At 40.9% G+C, this 19,577-nt stretch overlaps 1 protein-coding gene across 2 annotated transcripts in view; it reads left to right on the top strand.

The window, feature by feature from the left end:
• The window catches only part of MARCHF6 (membrane associated ring-CH-type finger 6), an 82,475-nt gene extending 68,242 nt beyond the window's left edge, over positions 1 to 14,233 (top strand). For both annotated transcript variants that reach the window (XM_070519871.1, XM_070519872.1), the window contains exons 23-26: positions 1,975 to 2,064; positions 4,012 to 4,144; positions 5,493 to 5,628; positions 11,438 to 14,233. In XM_070519871.1, the coding sequence (XP_070375972.1) occupies positions 1,975 to 2,064; positions 4,012 to 4,144; positions 5,493 to 5,628; positions 11,438 to 11,528 (450 nt within the window). In that variant the 3' untranslated portion in view covers positions 11,529 to 14,233. The remainder of the gene's footprint in view (positions 1 to 1,974; positions 2,065 to 4,011; positions 4,145 to 5,492; positions 5,629 to 11,437) is intronic.
• The last annotated feature ends 5,344 nt before the right edge of the window (positions 14,234 to 19,577 follow it).

The raw sequence follows: 19,577 nt of genomic DNA, 5'->3' as shown, positions 1-19,577 counted from the left end.
TGATTTCACACTCGAGGCTGGAATCATTTGTAGATGTCACCACTGACATGTGAGGGTTGATGCTGGTTGTTGGTTACACCCCATCTAGGCTATTGATTCGGGCCCTTGGATGTACCTGGGCTTCCTTACAGCTTGTTAGCCTCAAGTGTTTCTTACACTGCACTTCAGGGAAATGAGTGTCCCAACAAATGCAGAAGTGGCATGACCTTTTATGAACTCTTCTCAGAAGTCCTACAGCATTGCTTTGTACTACATTCTACTGGGTACAAGCAAGTTGCAAAGAATGGCCCAGATTCAAGGGAGGGGGACATAGACTCCACCACCACTCAATAGGAGAGGAATTTGCGGGCATGTTTTGACACCACTACAATGTGGAAGTGGTTATTTGCGTGGTGGCAAAGTGTCACCTTACAGATTACTTGATATCTCAAAGGGGGAACACACAGCTTTACAGTGGAGGGGTCAGGCAGATGCTGCCTTAACCCAGTGATCACTGCAAATGCAGCAGACAGATAGCATGTGATGTTATGCAATCTGCCACACTGAAAAAGAGCAGAGCAGCCCCAGACACCCAGGAGTTGGCCTGGCACTATCAGCTAGGCCTTGGTGTTCTCCTGCTGGACGGAAACAATTTCAGAGAACATCAGCATCACACAGGGCCACTCTGACCATGATGGATCAAGACAAAAACAAGACCCCGCCATAATGATGTCTGAACACAGGCAAGACGTAAGCATTGTCCAAACCACAAAAATGACCAAAGATTCCCCTTATCCTGGCTAACATCATTGGTTGCTGCTTTGTTATCAATTATATATTTTTGAGTAGAGGAGAAATGCAAGTTGTAGATGGATATGTGCAGCATGGTATCCTTAATATTCTGGATAAAGCCCTGAAGTCTGCAGGAAGAGCTTGCCTTTCCACCATTCCTGACTCCAGGCCACTTGCCCTTCCTGCGTCAGGCAGCTACAGATCCTTGGGAGACTGGGCTCTTTTGGAATTCTAGCAGAGGAGCTAGTGTGGTATGTCCTGTTCTGTGGAAAAGGACTGGAATACAGTGGATCTTGAAAGAGCTTGAACCTCAGCACTCTGGCCCTCCTCAGGTGAACGTTAACCTCACTTGGGTGCCTTCTGGACTCCCAAAGGCCAAGAGAAAGCTGAATTGGGGGGTTGGCTCTTTCCTCCCTCCCCTGGGAGGGTACAGAAAAAGCAGGGAGGCTTTCTCATTGGGGGCTGTTGGCTTGCTGTCCCAAAGGTCTAAAGCGCAAGGGATCCTTTTTTAGCCCTTTAGAATATTCTCAGTCTGACTTGAGCCTCAAGGAGCCTGCAGAGAAAAAGAACAAATCTTTATCTAAGAGAGGCCTAGTAGCCACAGAAAGAAAGGTGAGGCAGAGCAATCAGAGCAGATGCTTAGTGATAGAGAACTGCTTGTGGAGCCTGAGCATCCAAGTAGGAGGATAAAAACCCAGGAGGCAGAGGGAAGTCTGTGCATATGCACACAAAACAGCAGTAAAAGTGAAAGTGTTCTGGTGAATGACCCAGTCGAGAAGCTTTGTGTGTTTCTTTAGGCCAAACATGGCTCCAACATGTTATTTTGACATAATTAGCTTAGCCAGAACCAATAAAACAGCCTAACGATGGTTTGATGGAATAAAATCATGGCACTGGTTTTTTTTGTTTGCTTGTTGAGATCTCCATTAATGTTCACACTTTGCCGAATTCTTTTGGGAAAATAATGTAGATTTGTGAAAGATACTGAGTTTTGATAGAAACATCGAACTTGAGCTGTTGAGCTGTTGGGGGAAAAATTCCCTGGATTTTCCAGTATATATTTTTCAGTCTTCTAGAAAATTGTTACTAATCCTTCAGAACTTCTGTTTTGAAACAAAATAATGCAAGAAAATTGTATAGCCTCTATGCTGAGTTATTGCTAAAAACAAACAAAAATCAGTTAAATGGTTTTTATTACCCTAGGACTGGGCACTTGGAGTCCTGCACGCCAAAATCATTGCAGCAATAACATTGATGGGGCCTCAGTGGTGGTTGAAAACTGTAATTGAGCAGGTAAGCAAAACTGGTTTTCAGAAAAAGACTGGGCATGATAGTGATTATGTTTGGCTGATGGGATTCTTATTTTTTATTTTTCTGCTTTTCTGAGTTTTTCTGCATTTTCTTTAATGAGCGTATATAACTATTTTTTTTAAAAAGAAGAAGGCAGTTTGCTGTTTTATCACCATGAATTTTCAATCAACCACTCTTAAGACTTCCCTTATCTGAAGGTTAACCAGTGGCTTAAAGTACCTAGAATCCTGTCCAAAGTAAAGGCAAAATTAGCATGTGTGCTTTTTTTTCAGGGCAGGAGTTCTGATGAAGGCTTGGTATTTAGGTTTCTGAACCTGTAGTAGAGAAAAGAGGTTGTTGTTCAAGGCAATAAATAAAGGAAAGGCAGAAAAAATAAGAGATTTAAAAAGCAGAGTTTTTGGGGAATATTCTAGCTATGTAGCACCTAAGACTATTAGTGTATTATGGAACCATCAGATAATTTGGTCGTTGTGGTGATAACCTTGAAAAAGGTAGATTGTGCTTCTATACTTTGATAATAAGACTGGGAAGTATGATAATTCATTTTAGGAAGATTTCTAATACAAAATAACCGACATAACAGATTTAGGTACTTATTTCTTTAAGTTTGTGGACAACCCCTCTTATCCTTAGGTCAGTACCAAATAAATAGGGGTAGTATAGTTCTGTAGCAGTAAAGGTCCACCTTTTGATGTATAGGAAATAAAGACCGTGGCTTTTCGCCCAGTATGTGCAAGAAAATCAGTCAAAAAAATTTCTATACCTGGAGATTTGTGGGGGTGGGGAGAGCCAGGGACTTGCTTTATGTTTTCATGTGCCTCTCGAGTGCAGGCTGATCTGAAGCCCAATGGAAGTGAGCACCATTCATGATAAGAGTGCAGGCCAGTCCACCCCAGAGTCTCCAGGTGACACTGGCCCTTGCAAAGGAACGTGGAGGATAAGGGTTTAGTCACGGCCGGAGGCTGTGAAACACTGCTGGTCATTATATTTTGTTCTCCGATGCTGCCTTTTCTCATACCAGTGTCTAAGTTTAAAATGGTTGAGAACACTGCGGTACCTTGCGGCATTAATTTCAGTGCAGTTGGTTTAATAGGTTTCTTTGGGACAGGAAGTGTGCCATTGGAGGGTTCTGCCTGTTTGTCATTCACATCCGAATGCTCCGGCCTGTTTGTGAGGGATTCCACTTCTGAGGGAGTGGGTGGAGGTGCCCCACGCTGTGTTGACTGTGGGCCAGGGGGAGGCTCGAGTGCTGGGGGAAAAACAAGAGCAACACTCTTCTGTTTTGTCCCCCTCTGCATGCCATCTTTATTCCCATTATTCCCAAGGTTCTCCAACTTCCATTCTTTCCTCTGCAGTCCTATCCAGTAGAACTTCCTGGAAATATTTTAGAAATTCTAGAACTTTAAATACTCACTGTAGAATTCTTTCACTCTAAGTTTTTACATAAAATACCTTTTCATTTGTGAAAATTAGCTTTATACAAGCTTTTCAGAAACATGTTTCCCGTTTATGTTTCCCTATATTCACATAAAATGAATGCAGTCTTGAGTAGTAAGGCAGATCACTCTTACACGAGACATTATGAAGTTATTTCAAGTTATGTGATCTTCAGCTGATATTATTGGATGCTGTCTGGTATTGTACAGTGCAAGGCTAGTGGAGTTATGATTCTAGATTAGTGTCTTATTTCATTCTTTACCAGAGTCAAATGCAAAGTGTAAGGAAGCAAATGCATTTCTTTAAAAACTTATGGGTACCATACTTAGTTTGTGTTCAGAATTTGCCTTGACTTTGGAAAAAATAACTAGTTTGAATCCTTTTGGGCTGGTAGATTCAGCTCCTTGTGGCTTGGATTCAGTAGATGTTGCTCTGTTAACCTGGAGGAATTTGTCTTAGATCCTTGTTCTAATCTTTTCCCCCATGTTTCAGGTTTACGCAAATGGCATCCGGAACATTGACCTTCACTATATCATTCGTAAACTGGCAGCACCAGTGATCTCTGTGCTGTTGCTTTCCCTGTGTGTACCTTACGTCATAGCATCCGGCGTCGTTCCTTTACTAGGTGGGTAATGCTGCTTGGGGAGCTTGAGAGAGAGCACCTTTATTAACATCGTTGTGTTCTCCTTTTTTTTGGTGAGGAAGATCAGCCCTGAGTTAACATCTGTTGGTAGTCTTCCTCTTTTTGCTTGAGGAAGATTGTCCCTGAGCTAACAGCTGTGCCAATCTTCCTGTTTTTTTTGTATATGGGACACCACCACAGCATGGCTTAATGAGCAGTGTGTGGGTCTGCACCTGGGATCTGAGCCCTCAAAGCCTGGGCCGCCTCAGCAGAGCAGGCGGACTTAACCACTACGCCACCAGGCTGGCCCAATGTGGTTACATTCTAGTCACTCCTAGTATCATAGTCTTCCTGGCTCCTCATGCTTTATTTGTGAATATTAAATTCACCTAAAACAATAATTTCAAAAGACTGTTTTTCTTAGATTTGACTACTCAGGGCAACATGAGGAGGATCGTAAAGCTCTTTGGTTTAGTTTTTTTCTCTAGGCAGGTGAGAAAGTATTGACATTTACACTCTCTCCGAAATAGGCAGGAATAGATTTCCCTTCCAGCTGTCTTCTCCTGAATAGAAGTGCTGTGAGCCCATACTTCTAAAATTAACGTTGTTATGTTTAATTTAAAAAATGTTCTTTCACGTAAAAAGAAAACCGAAGAGGAGATGCTAGTTTGTGACACTTCTACAACTAGGCATTGTCTTATCAGTTGTGTACTGAAGAATCCTTGCAGGACCTTAAACACAGCATATGTTCAAAATTATCATCCCAGGTATTTCCCCTCCAGATCTTTTTCTCCTCCTGAATTTCCTCTTGGTGACTAGCATTGTCATTCAGCAAGTTGTGTAACTCAGAAAGCTTGAAGGGTCATGCTTGTTACCTGAGCCTCTCTGCTCTCATACTCAAAATGGTCTCCAAGCCCCATGAATCTGGCCTCCAGAACCTGTTCTCTGGGCTCTGGCGCCTTTTTCTCTGGCTGTTGTAGAGGCAGATGTCAGCTCTCACCTTGACGTCAACAGCCTCCTCTCTGCTATCCCTTCTTTGAAGCTGCCATTCGTTCTCCACGCTGTGGCCATGATGACCTTTCAAAAGAATGAATCTCATTGTTCCTCTTTGGTGAACATCCTTTCGTTGGTTCTTCTGTGGCCTTTAAAACACCATCCCTCACCATCCAGCTCCTTGGCATAGTTCACAAGGCTTCTCCTCTAGCTGTGGCTGCCTCCAGTTTGACCTCACTCTATTTGGTACACAGTGAGTTTCAGTTAAGCACCACCAGTCCCCTCTTAGGAAAAGGACGTCTTTTCATTCACTATCATTGTGAGACACTTAGAGTTTTCCTTTTTTTTGTTTTCACAGGTGTAACTGCAGAAATGCAAAACTTGGTCCACCGGCGGATTTATCCGTTTTTACTGATGGTTGTGGTATTGATGGGAATCTTGTCCTTCCAGGTCCGCCAGTTTAAGCGCCTTTATGAACATATTAAAAACGACAAGTAAGTTTAGACTGCCATTCATCTAGCCACTCTTGTTAAAGTGTCTCATTTCTTAATTTTGAAAAGTTCTCAGAGTCTGGACGTATTTTGAGATAGAATTAACAAGATTTGCTAACAGACTGGATGTAGGATGTGAAAGGGAACATTATCAAGGACTCAGTTGGGCGAGCAACTGGGAATGTGGAGTTGTCATTTATGGAAACCAAAAAGACTGGGAGAAACTGGTTTGGGGAAGAAGATTTTTAAATTTCAAATATATTTGTTTTAATGTTTTTAATTTCAAAAAACATTTCACATAGTTTTCAGTTTTTAGATAAAAAGCCTACATTAAGAATCAGCAGTGCCTGCCCAAGCCCTTCTTGCAAGCAAAGCCCGTTGGGTTACTCTGACCATTGTTGAGCAAGGCTGTAAGGTTACTGCAAAAGTATTGTGGGGCCCTCTCTTTTGAGGAAACTGTACGACTTAGCTCAGTGAGAGACTGAGGAAAACACCTTCCAGGGAGAACAGCCACTTGACTTTCTGTGTCCTAACGGAAGGCTGAATCTGCTGCTGCTTTAATGGCATCTAGCAGAGAAAGTGAGTTTATAACTAACTGCCTGTCCTGGTTTGCCTGGCAGTTTACACATGCTGCCTTCTCGTCATTGTTTTAACAGCACCCCCTTTTACTCGTGAGTGCCTCGGTTTGGACAACAAATTACGTGGTCACTATATTTACCCCAAGGACTCTTAAGAGTACAGCATGCCTTGTTTTATTGTGTGTCACAGATACTGCGCTTGTTTTACACATTGAACCTTTGTGGCAAGCCTGTGTCAAGCTCGTCTACCAGCACCATTTTTCCAACAGCATTTGCTCACTTTGTGTCACATTTTGGTAACTCATAATATTTCAAACTTTTTCATCATCATTACATTTGTTCTGGTGATCTGTGATCAGTGATCTTTGATGTTACTATTGTAGTTGCTTTGGGGCACCACAAACCACGCCCAGATAAGACAGCGAACTTAATCGATAAATGTGTGTGTTCTGACTGCTCCACTGAGCAGCCATTCCCTCATCCCTCCCTCTCTCCTCGGGCCTCCTTGTTTCCTGAGACACGGCAGTATTAAGATTAGGCCAGTTAACAACCCTACAATGGCCTCTAAGTGTTCAGGTGAAAGGAACAGTTGCACATCTCTCCCTTTAAGTCAGAAGCTGGAAGTGATTAAGCTTGATGAGGAAGACATGTCGAAAGCTGAGATAGGCCAAAAGCTAGGCCTCTTGTGCCAGTCAGTGAAGTTGTGAATGCAAAGGAAAAGTTCTTGAAGGAAATTAAAAGTGCTACTCCAGTGAACACATGAATGATAAGAAAGTGAAGCAGCCTTACTGCTGATATGGAGAAAGTTTCAGTGGTCTGGATGGTTGATCAAACCAGCCAGTACATTCCCTTAAGCCAAAGCCTAATCCAGAGGAAGACGCTAACTCTCTTCAGGCAGAAGTTGGTTCATGAGGTTTAAGGAAGGAAGCCGTCTCTGTAACATAAGAGTGCGAGGTGAAGCAGCAAGTGCTGATGTCTATAATCTGCTGCAAGTTAATCCAGAAAATCTAGCTAAGATCATTAATGAAGGTGCCTACACTAAACAACAGATTTTCAATGTCTATGAAACAGCCTTCTGTTAGAAGAAGATGCCATCTAGGACTTTCATAGCTAGAGAGGAGAAGTCAGTAGTACCTGGCTTTAAAGCTGCAGAGGACAGGCTGACTCTCCTGTTAGGGGCTAATACAGCTAATAACTTTACAGTTCGGAAAATCTGGGGGCCCTTAAGAATTACACTAGGGCTGGCCCCGTGGCTGAGTAGTTTGCATGCTCTGCTTCGGTGGCCCAGGGCTTTACTGGTCCGGATCCTGGGCATGAACATGGTACTGCTCATCAGTCCATGCTGAGGTGGGCATCCCCCATAGCACAACCAGAGGTACTCACAGCTAGAATATACAACTATGTACTGGGGGGCTTTGGGGAGAAGGAAAAAAAAGAAGAAGATTGGCAATAGTTGTTAGCTCAGGTGCCAATCTTTAAAAAGAAAAAAAGAATTATGCTAAATCTGCTCTGCCTGTGCTCTGTAATTGGAATGGCAAAGCCTGGATGACATCAGATCTGTTTACAGCATGGTTTACTGAATATTTTAAGCACACTGCTCAGGGAAAAAAGATTCCTTTCAAAATAGTACTGCTCATTGACGATGCATCTGGTCACCCAAGAGCTCTGATGGAGATATACAATGAGATTAATGTTGTTTTCATGCTTGCTAACACAGCATCCATTCTGCAGCCCATAGATAAAGGAGTAATTTTGACTTCCAGGTCTTATTTAAGAAATACGTTGCATAAGGCTGAAGCTACTCTAGATAGTGATTCCTCTGACAAATCTGGGCAAAGTAAATTGAAAAGCTTCTGGGAAGGATTCACCATTCTAGATGCTATTAAGAACATTTGTGATTCATAGGAAGAAGTCACAATATCAACATTAAGGGGCTGGCCCAGTGACACAGCGGTTAAGTTTGCACATTCCGCTTCAGCTGTCCGGGGTTTGCTGGTTTGGATCCCAGGTGCAGACCTACCCATGGCTTACTGAGCAATGCTGTGGTAGGCATCCCACATATAAAGTAGAGGAAGATGGGCATGGATGTTAGCTCAGGGCCTGTCTTCTTCAGCAAAAAGAGGAGGATTGGTGGCAGATGTTAGCTCAGGGCTAATCTTCCTCAAAAAAAAAAATCAACTTTAAGAAGAATTTGGAGGAAGTTGATTCCAGCCCTCATGGATGACTTTGAGGGCTTCAGGACTTCAGTGGAAGAAGTAATTGCAGATGTGGTAGAAATAGCAAGAGAACTAGAATTAGAAGTGAAGCCTGAAAGATGTGACTGAACTGTTGCAATCTCATGATAAAACTTTAACAGATGAGGAGTTGCTTCTCATGGGTGAGCAAAGAAGATGGCTTCTTCAGATGGAATCTGCTCCTGCTGAAGATATCATGAAAATTGTTAAAATGACAACAAAGGATTTAGAATACATACAGTTAGTTGATAAAGCAGTGGCAGGATTTCAGAGGATTGACCCCAGTTTTGAAAGAAGTTCTTCTGTGGGTAAAATACTACCAAACATCCCATGCTACAGAGAAATCGTTTTGAAAGAAGAGTCAGTCAATGCAGCAAACTTCATTATTGTCTTAAGAAATTGCCACAGCCACCTGAACCTTGAGCAACCACCATGCTGATTGGTCAGCTGCATCAACATTGAGGCAAGACCCTCCACCAGCAGAAAGATTAGAACTTGCTGAAGGCACACATGATGGTTAGCATTTTTTAGCAATAACGTGTTTTTTAACTAAGGTATGTACTCTTTTGAGACATAGTGCTATTGCACACATAACAATGTAGTGTGAATATAGCTTTATATGCACTGAGAAACCAAAAAAGTTGTGTGACTTACTTTATTTTGGTATTTGCTTTGTTGCGGTGGTCTGGAACCAAACCCGCAGTATCTCTGAGGCATGCCTGTAATATTTTTAGGAACATAATTTAGATTGTTCAAGGCTTCTTCAGAGTGTTTACTGCTGGTAAAAAGCACGACTACACTTAGGCAGTCAGAGGACAAAGTTCTGGCAACCCTGGAAGGATGAGGAGGGGTTCAGTGATGAGAGTCAGTGAATACTGTGGACAGAATGCAAACAAGACAGGCCCTGGGAGCCTTCTGCTGCTCTCTTCTTCACCCCTGTCGCCCGCCCTTCTTGTCTTCCCCAGTGCTCCTTTCCCACCCAGGTCTCATCATTTCTTACCTGTTATTTGCTGCTCTTTTCTTGCAGCCCAGTATGCTCTATTAATCTTTCCCTTCTATTGCTTCATGGAGAGAACCATTGAACTGCAGGCTGCAGGAAGGGCGTGTCTTGTCTGCTGTTGTATATCCACGCTCTAGCAGTGTTTGGTCTGTAGGGGCTGCTGAGTGTTCGCGTGTGTGCACGTGGTGAACTGGAGGTGTGAGGGTGCTAGGGTAATAGAGTTGGGAATGGGTTCAGTCTCCTTTTTCTGCCACTGAGTTACTTTTCAGTCCCGGGCAAGTTAACATTGCTTTTCTCTGTGTTTTTTAGTGCTTTTTCATTGCCACAATGCTAACCCCATTCTTGGCATATCTTGACAGGGTTTGTGATTACATGTGTGTCAGGTTGTGCTTTGTGTATTGTGTCAGATATTACTCAGTTGTCATTGTTTAAAACATTTACAAAATACAGTTTTAAACATTGGTTGGTTGGGAAACAGTAGGGTAAGGAATGGTTAACTTCAGGAAAAGAATTATTATGATAAAAAGAAAAAGGATTAATCAGTGATATTATGGATGAAGAAACAGTAGGATTAGCGAAATGTTTTAAGAAGTAAAATGTTAAACTACTTGACGTAAACTGCCAGAATAGCTCATTAGGCTTACATGTGTTGATAGAAAAGTGACAGATGAAAGTCAGGGTGGAGAAAGTTCCCACACTGAGCATTCAGCCCATGCCAGGCCTTTGTTACCAATACCAAGGCTTTTGCATACTTTCTATTTCTTAAAACAATTGTAGGACATTGGACTGTTGTTCTCATTTTATTGATAAGTAAACTGAGTCTCACAGACCTCAGCTGCCTGGCAGCCGTGTCACATGCTGGCTTCACTCTCCTACTCTTACTCAGATGAGTAAGGCTTTACTGGGCACTCCTGCATCTGCATTGCTGCCTCCAAATGAGTACCCAGCACGTTTGTACCCCAGCCACCTCCTCGTCGCTGTCAGCTTTGTCACCCACTGTCCTTCAGGGGTCAACCTCCAGGCCATTCCCCCATGTTCAGTGAGGCATGTCATTGCTTCTCCCTTACAGCTCCCACCCGTGTTGTAGGGATGCAGTGTCGTGGTGGAGGACCTCCAGCTTTGTCATTCCAATCATAGGAACTTCTGTCTCTGTTTCTACAGTCCTGCCCTCTTTGCCATCACGTCACATAAGTTAGGAGCACTTAATACTCTGTTCTTGGACCATAATCTCCTACCTTCTGTTGTTCACATACACTCACTTCTCTGCCATCTCCCCTTTGCCCTCATTGAAATCTCTTGTCTTTTTTTTTTTTTTTCTGCTTTATCTCCCCAACCACCCCCCCCCCCCCCCCGCCCCGTACATAGTTGTATATCTTAGTTGCAGGTCCTTCGAGTTGTGGGATGTGGGACGCTGCCTCAGTGTGGCCTGATGAGCGGTGCCATGTCCGCACCCAGGAGCGCGCGAACTTAACCACTCGGCCATGGAGCCGACCCCTCTGTTGTCTTTTGATTTCTCCTTTTCATGGAGCTTTTCAGGTCTTAATTTCCTCCCTGCCCAGATTCCTGATTATTGTATTTCCATTCTTTTTCTTTAGATCTGTCACTAAATTGTTTTATTAAATATGATCCATAACAGATAAATCCCCTGAATAAGTTTACTCTCCCTTCCCCACCTTTGGCCTCCAAGTATCTGAGTTTATGAGAACCCCTAACCCACAGACTGGAGCATGTGCTCATTGCACAGCTTCTGAGACCTTCTGACCTTTGCTGCCCTCCTGTCTTCCCACAAACCCATACCTTGCCATGCGCTGCCTGCTTCTGTGCCTTTCACAAGTGTTCATTCTGGACTCCCCTCTACCTACCTAACTGTTGAAGGGTTTGAAATGGGAGTGAATGATTTGATTTGTATTTTAAAAACTGTATCACTGGCTGCTCTTAGGAAGAATGTTTTGATACGTAAGACCGTATAAGAGAGTAACCACCCTGCTTTTACAACCTAGATACCTTGTGGGCCAACGCCTCGTGAACTATGAACGGAAGTCTGGGAAACAAGGCACATCTCCACCACCTCCGCAGTCGTCCCAAGAATAAAGAGGTTGTCTCAACTACCTTGACCTTCCCCTTGCCTTTACGTGTCCTTTTTTGTGGACTTCTCTCTTTGGAGATTTTTCCCAGTGATCTCTCAGCATTGTTTTTAAGTTAAATGTATTTGACTTGTGTTCTCAGCATTCAGAGAGCAGCATGGCAAGGCTTTGCTGCCTCCCTGCATCTTCTGACATCATTGCTGTCTGAGATCTGTACATGTGTAAATAGAAGTTCCCGGATCCCCTAAACCTTGGATTAAACAGAATGTGCATTGTACATCTTTAAACAAAATGTATATTAATTTATTAAATCTAGTTGTCACTTTATTTTGGACCTGCTGTGATCTTGACGGGAAACGTGCCACAGAGCCAAAGTGCAGAGGCAAGACTTTTTAATGACATCTTTTGGAGCGCACTGTCATGGTGTTCCTAGCAGTTCTTACTAAGTAAACTACATTCTGCCTTTCTTGGCTCTTCAGACCTTACCAAGAAAGTAAAAGGAAACAAGTAGAAACCAGCAGCGGATTGCCTGTGGTAAGAAAACATGGACTTTGTGCTTCACTGTCAATCGTTTTTGGAAGTTATTTTGTATAACACCAAAGCTGTTGTACATTTTCTACTGCCTGATTTTTTTTCTTGTGTCTGTGTTTGTAATATTGTATAGTATCTTGTACTAGGTGAGGAGATTATTTTTAATTTTGATAATTTAATATCCCTAGTGATCAGCATTGGGAGTTAGGTTTTTGTGCTTGTTAGGGGCATGTCTATATTTAGAGGAAAAAAGTCCAAAAGAAGATTTTCATTAGTTCCCCCCTCACACCCCCTTCCCACACACAGATATCTTTTTTCTTTTTGGCAGCAGTGGCCAAAAGTCCTGCCAGATCATAAATCTTATGGAATAACATCACCAACGGTACTGCATCTTACTGGCATTAGGACATACTGAGATGTTTGTTAAGTGTAGATATGGTTTGTGGTCTTAGAGCGACAGCATTAGAGAAGACTAGTTAGAATACCTGGTCCTGCTGGTAGTGCATCATTGGGTGAGGACTAGGGACTACATTTCTCCTAGTTTTCCATGAGTAAATCCCCAAATTTCTAAAGCTTTTTATTTACAGAATAAAACTACAAATAAAACCAACTTGATTTTGTTTGTCCAGAAGGAAGCTGGCTGAGCTGGCCTTTTAACATAGGAGTGTAGAATGTATTTCATTGGAAACGTGCTGTAAAATCTCAGAAAACTGAATACTTACAAACTTCGTTTTCCTTTGTAACCAAAGCTTCAAGTTAGAAGTTTAGAGAAATAGTGAAAATGGTTGGGCACATGATCCAAGTTTTAATAATAATGGTATATTGTAAGGGTAGTGTTTGTTGTTGAACAGTAACTTAGAAGTTCTCAAAGAAAATGAACAGCATACATCTTCAGACCATAAAAGAATTTCCATATAGTATTAAAATCCATAGACTCAAATCTGAGGATTTTTTAAAATACGAAAGTCAGCCAAACATAAGCTACCAAAATCAAAGCAATATGTTCTGGTGGTTTTATATTTCAACAAGTTTTCCCAAAGTAGTAAGTGATTACTTTACTTTAAAATATATTTTAAAACATCAGTATCAAAAAGAGCTTGACATAGGATTCAGTGTTACACTTTTTGGCACTTTTTAGCAGCCCTTTCTCTTGTATTTGAAATAAGGTCTTTGCTAGCCCTACCTTTACTTAGAAACTTAGTCCTACTGTTAAAAATTAGGTGCATTTTAAAACGTAATGCCACCTGTCATGGTGTATGTCTATATGAATTATTCTCTTTGGGAGAAAATAGTATCAAATTGGGCATATAACTTGATTATGTTAATTTAGGTTTCTTTTTTAATTTTTCAGAGAATTTGTAGATCTTGATATAAAGTCATTGAAACACATTTATCTGTTTTACCAGAAAGAGATCTAGACAGATAGCATAAAAGATGAAAAATTGTTCTTCTACAAAATTTTAAATGAATCTTATATTTTGTAAAAAAAAAAAAAAAAAAATATGAATGGTCAAAAATTTGCCCTCCATTTCACTGACAGATAACTTTATTTTGTCTTTCTGAAGCAGTTCCCCTGGTTTCTCAGTTGTGCTTTGTCCTGTTGTTTTCAATAAGCTGGATACTTTCATAAAGAAAGCATTTGCTGGCATAATATTTACTTGGGTAGCATCAAGATTTTATTATTAACCAATAGTCATGAATATTTCAAACCTCTAGGTCAGAAGGTCCTTGGATTGCTGCCCCTCTTCATGTAGAATTTTTTAAATAATAGTGTAGTTTTGCTTCATTTTACATTGGGCTAAAACAGTCTTCAAGGAAGTTAATTAGGAAAGAAGACCTTTTTGCTTTATTTTTGCTATTTATAAATTGAAGACAAATCAACATTTAGGGTTAGTTTTACATGACCAGTTATCAAGTGGTCATAGTATGGAGTGTGCAGTTGTTCATTATTAGCAAATTATGTTTGATTTTTAAACTATTAAGTACTAATAGTTGAGATGAAAACTGAAGAAAAATGCCAATGTGAAGTTTGTGTATAGCTAGCCTTAAAAAAGCTCCATGTTTTTAGGTGATTTTTCCTGTTAGTTCTCTGGAGAAACAATGGATATTGGACATCTCAATTCCAGATGTAAACAAAAAGTAATTTTTATTTCGACATTTAATATAATTGTTATTACTGTGGATTCTTGTCTTGTGTTTTTTCTTTCCCTTATTCAAGTAAGAGAGAATAACTCTTCCTTTAAATGATTTGATCTGAGATATGTCATTTCTGTATTGGCAAAATGCTATTATTAAAGTGTAATTCTTGAATTTAGGTTGAATTGATGACTTTTTAAAACAAAACAAAGAAGCACTGGATGTTTCTCCATTGTATTGTATTTGTAAACACACACACTGGACATTTCTTCATCGTATTGCATTCACAGACACGCACACACACTGGAGAACGTAGGGCCAATATAAGAACACTGGCGCTTTTTTAAACTTCGCAAGTTAGCTACTTATCCTCATTTTCAGGATTGAGTATTTTCAGCTCTCTACTTACTGTGACAAGTTTTTTACATTGTAAAATTAAATGATTATGTTTAAAATACTCCTTTAGGATCTTACCTTTTCAGTTGCCATCAAGAAAAGACAACAGTAAAATGTCTTGCCACTAAAGTATTCTTTTTAGTCTCGTTTGTGGAGATTCTCTAACTACCTCGGCTCAGCTGTCTTGTATGTCCTTATTTAATTTGCCCTCAACCACGTGGTTTCCTTGCAGCCTGTTTACTGCCCTGTGTCATTTTTAAAACAGCCATCGTTAGTAAGGGCTCTTTTCGGATAATCCCCAGCAGTATCTTGGCATTAATACAACATAAAGACAAGACAGTATTTATCTGTTTTCATTCCCATCTGTTTTGTAGGACTGCCTCATTTTGTAGTCGTGAAAATAACATAGTACCTTAAATGAAAATGTAATGAGTGTAAGGCCTAGAAGTGACTTGTAGAAGCTAAATAGAATACTAGTTATTTGAGCTATCAATTTTTCTATTAAAGCAAGCAGACACCTTAGATACCCAGGCTAATTTTATGTATATATTCTAAAGTGCTCCCTTTTTTATGTGGTCGTTTGTTGCCTCCTGAGTTGAGAGAACAAAATTGAATAAAGTGAATGTTAGTTGTAGCCTGGTGTTTTTGGTTTGTTTGGTTTTGCTTTATTGCAAGGTTACTTCAGAATTACAGAAATGTGCATTATTAGCATAGATAAAATAATCCAGATTTTGTTTTTCGTGTTTTTTTTTTTTTTTTGGTGAAGAAGATTGTCGCTGAGCTACCGTCTGTGCCCATCTTCCTCTATTTTGTACGTGGGATGCTGCCACAGCATGGCTTGGTGAATAGTGTGTAGGTCTGTGCCCAGAATCCAAACCCGCAAGCAGTGGGCTGCCGAAGCAGAGTGCACGGATCCAACCACCATGCCACTGGGCTGGCTCCGGATATTTTTAAATATGGTAGTTACGTAAGGAGAAGAACTAACTGAAGTTACGTTATTGTGGCCCCTTTGTTTGGTTTTAAGTATAACAGTCTGGTTGCGGAGGACACGGCCTTCCCCTCCCCTCTGCCCACTGTAACTCTAGACTGTCTTCACTGGGAACAGTAAAGCCCTCATCGTGTGCCACCCACCTCTGCGCCTCTGCTCAGGATCCACATGTCGAATCTTCTCCAGCTTGTCTCTTAGATGGATATTTGGGTAGAGTAAAACCAATCATATCTGTTTTTCGGAGTTGACTGTGTGTCTCAGAGGAAAAGGAAAGGGTTGCATGAGGGTTTTTGCCCTCCTAAGTGCCCTGTATGAAGAGATCCTTTTTGCTTATGGTTTTTCTTTGTTTGTAGGTTCAAATTTTTTTCTATGATTTTTTTTCATCAAGTGCATTTTTGTCTTAGTGCAAAGGTGTTAGACGAAATGCTGTTTAAATCATAGAGCATCTTTAATCTGTGAAGTTGAAATTTCACAGCAAAGGCAGTTGCATGGTGAATCTCAGACAGTGGCCATTAATTTCCCCTCCCACCCCGCGATGTGCAGCCACTGTTGTTGCAGACATAGAGCCCACGTCACAAGTGGATTGAGGGTCTGAGGAGGTAACGTTCTCCCCGCCTCCCCTTCCCCATGTTTTGTTGGTGTCTGTTTTGTTTGCAGCCCTGTACTTAGTACTGTAGTTGAATGAAGTATGGGATCTGCTTTCAAGGAGCCCAGTTAGAGTGGGAAAAACAAAAAAACGAGCAAAAGCTTGTATTATAGAGATGAATAAAATGCCACAAGGAACACAGAGAAAGGATCCACCTGGGGGAGTCTGCGATGAGCTCGCTGTGCCCTTCATTACTGTGTTGTGTATTTAGGGCTCTCTCCCCAACACACACTCGCTTCCTCTTTCAGCCTCCTACAGTCCACTTCCATTCAGTCCCACACTTCACAAAAACCGTCCATCTGTCAACAGCCGGGAACCTGGCTGGAGCTCCCTTTTTGACCCACTTGTAGGTCGTTTACTTTTCTTCTGAAATGTCTTCGTTTGTATATGTAGCAGTGCCCGGGTCCTTCTGCTTCTCCATGTTTGTTCGTTAACTCCCTTTAGGACAAGAAGCTTCGTGCCAGGAACCTCATTTATTCACTCCTTGTTCTTTGCTCAGTCGCCTCAGTTCCTTCTGCTGACTGCACAAGTCCATTGGTCTGATGCAGCAGAATAGAGAGTCCAGAAAACACCCACACGTATAGGGATAGCTGATGTTTTTTTCAATTATTTAAATTTTATTTATTTTTAAAATTATTGTGGTCATAATGGTTTATAACATTGCATAATTTCAAGTGTACATTATTTTTATCATTTTCTCTGTAGATTGCATTGTATTCACACACAATAGTCTGATTTTTATCCATCACCATACATATGTGCCTCTTTACCCCTTTTGCCCACCCCTCACACCCCTTGTCTGGTGACCACTGATCTGTTCTCTTTATCCCTGTGTTCATCTTCCACACATGAGTGAAATCATACAGTGTTTGTCTTTCTCTGTCTGGCTTATTTCACTTAACATAATACCCTCAAGGTCCATCCATGTTGTTGCAAATGGGACAATTTTGTCTTTTTTTATGGCGGAGTAGTAAGTATTCCATTGTATGTATGTACCATATCTTCTTTATCCGATCATCAGTTGATGGGCACTTGGGTTGCTTCCATCTCTTGGCTATTGTGAATAATGCTGCGATGAACATAGGGGTTCTTTGTATTGTTATTTGTATTGTCTCTTTGTATTGTTGATTTCAAGTTCTTTGGATAAATACCCAGTAGTGGGATGGCTGGATTATATGGCATTTCATTTTTAATTTTTTGAGAAATCTGCAGAGAGGCTGCACCAGTTTGCATTCCCATCAGCAGTGTATGAGGGTTCCCTTTTCTCCACATCCCCTCCAATGTTTATTTTTTGTCATGTTAATTATAGCAATTCTGACAGGTGTAAGGTGATATCTCACTGTATTTTGATTTGCATTTCCCTAATAATTGGTGATGTTGAACATCTTTTCATGTGCCTGTTGGCCATTTGTATATCTTCTTTGGAAAAACATCTGTTCGTAAGGGATAGCTGAGTTTTCACAAAGGTGCAAAAGTCTAACAAATGGTGCTGGAATAATTGGACATCCAGATGGAAAATTAAAAATTGATCCATATTTTTATGCAAAAATGAACTCAAAATAGATTATAGTCCTAAACATAAAACCCCAAACTGTATAACTTCTAGAAGAAAACAAAGGGGAAAATGTTCAGCCTTGAGTTAGGCAAAGATTTAGATTAGATACAACCCCAAAAGCACAATCTATAGAAGAAAAACTTGATGAATTGGACTTCATCAAAATTTAAAACATCTGCTCTTTGAAATATACTGTTTAGAGAAAAAAAAGACTAGTCGTAGAGTGACAGAAAATATTTGCAAAACATTTCTAATAAAGGACAGGCATTCAGAATCTATAAAGAAGTCTCAAAACGCAATAGTAAGAAAATTCATCTGCTCATTTAAAAAATGAGAAGCTGTTCAACATCAATCTTTAGGAAAATGGAAATTAAAACCATAATGAGGTACCACCACATATCTGTTAGAATGGCTAAAATTAAAAATCCCGCACCATGTGCTGCTGAGGATGTGGAGGAACTGGAACTCTCATACTCTGCTGGAGGGAATGTAAAACGGTACAGCTACTTTGGAAAATAGTTGGGCAGTTCTTAAACAGTCAAAAGTATGTACTTACCACTCCTAGTTATTTACCAACAGAGAAGAAAGCATAAATCCACATGAAGCCTTCTACATGAATGTTCATGGTAGCTTTATCTGTAATAGCCCAAAGCTGGAAATAATTCACGTGCCCATCAACAGGTGAATGGATAAATGATTATCTATACAATGAAATATTGCTCAGCAATACAGAGGAATTAGCTGTTGATAGACACAACATGGACAAATCTCAATTATGCTGAGTGAAAGTAGACCAAAAGTGTATTGCCTGCTTTCGTTTATATAAAATTCTAGAAAATGCAAAGTAAGCTACAGAAATCTATAGACAGCGCATCAGTGGGGGTGGGGGTTGGTGAGGAGGGGCTTGGAGGGATCTCAGGGGCGTGAAGAAACAGGTGCCGGATGTGCTCGCTGTCGTGATGTGGTTCTGGTTTGACATGTGTACAGTCTGCCGAAACTTACCAAATTGTACGCTTCAAATTTGTGCAATTGATGGCATGTTCATTACATCTCAGTTTTAAAAAGTAATACTACGTTCATACATGCTCTCTAACAGACCATGCACACCTTCTCTTTCCTCAAAGCTCTGTCTTCTCGTTTCTCACTTTTGGCTTATGACTTTTATTCCAATTTCACTGAGAAAATAAAAGCAATCAGAACAGAACTTTTCACAGGTTCACAACCTCTCTGACCTGTCACCTCCCTGTGTTCAGTGTGCTCCAAGCAGCCTCCCTTTTCCCACAACAGGTCAAACCTCAGGGCCTTTGGACTTGCCATTTGCCATGTGCTAGTGTTCTTCATCCAAGCTCTCTCCCACTCCTCATTCCGTGCTGAAGTGTCATTCGTAGTGAAGCTTACCTAAAATTGCAGCTACTGGGGCATTCCCAGTAGCTTCTTCTCTGCCTTATTTTGCTCATTCACATTTATTAACATACTACACGGTTTACCTATCTTGTTTATATTTGTTCTGTTTGCATGTTTTCCCTCACTTGAATGTAAGCTCCAGAGATTTTTTTTTTTAACTATTTGGAGATTACTTCTGTGTTCCAGAACAGTCCTTGGGACATATTCAACATTCAATAAATATTGTTGAGTAAGTAAATGAATGAGATGGACTGAATATAATGTGTATATGGTTAAAATGAAACCTGAAAGCCCTGTCGTTCCCCAGAGGTAGCCCTGTCCATAGTTTAGTGCGTTCCTCCCAACTGCTCTGCAGAAACGCACATTCACAGCTCCTTCTGTCTCAGGACGGGTGCTGCTC

Source organism: Equus asinus, chromosome 10, assembly GCF_041296235.1.
Source record: "Equus asinus isolate D_3611 breed Donkey chromosome 10, EquAss-T2T_v2, whole genome shotgun sequence".
NCBI classification, from domain to species: Eukaryota; Metazoa; Chordata; class Mammalia; order Perissodactyla; family Equidae; genus Equus; species Equus asinus.
This window is presented reverse-complemented; position numbering and strand designations above follow the sequence as displayed.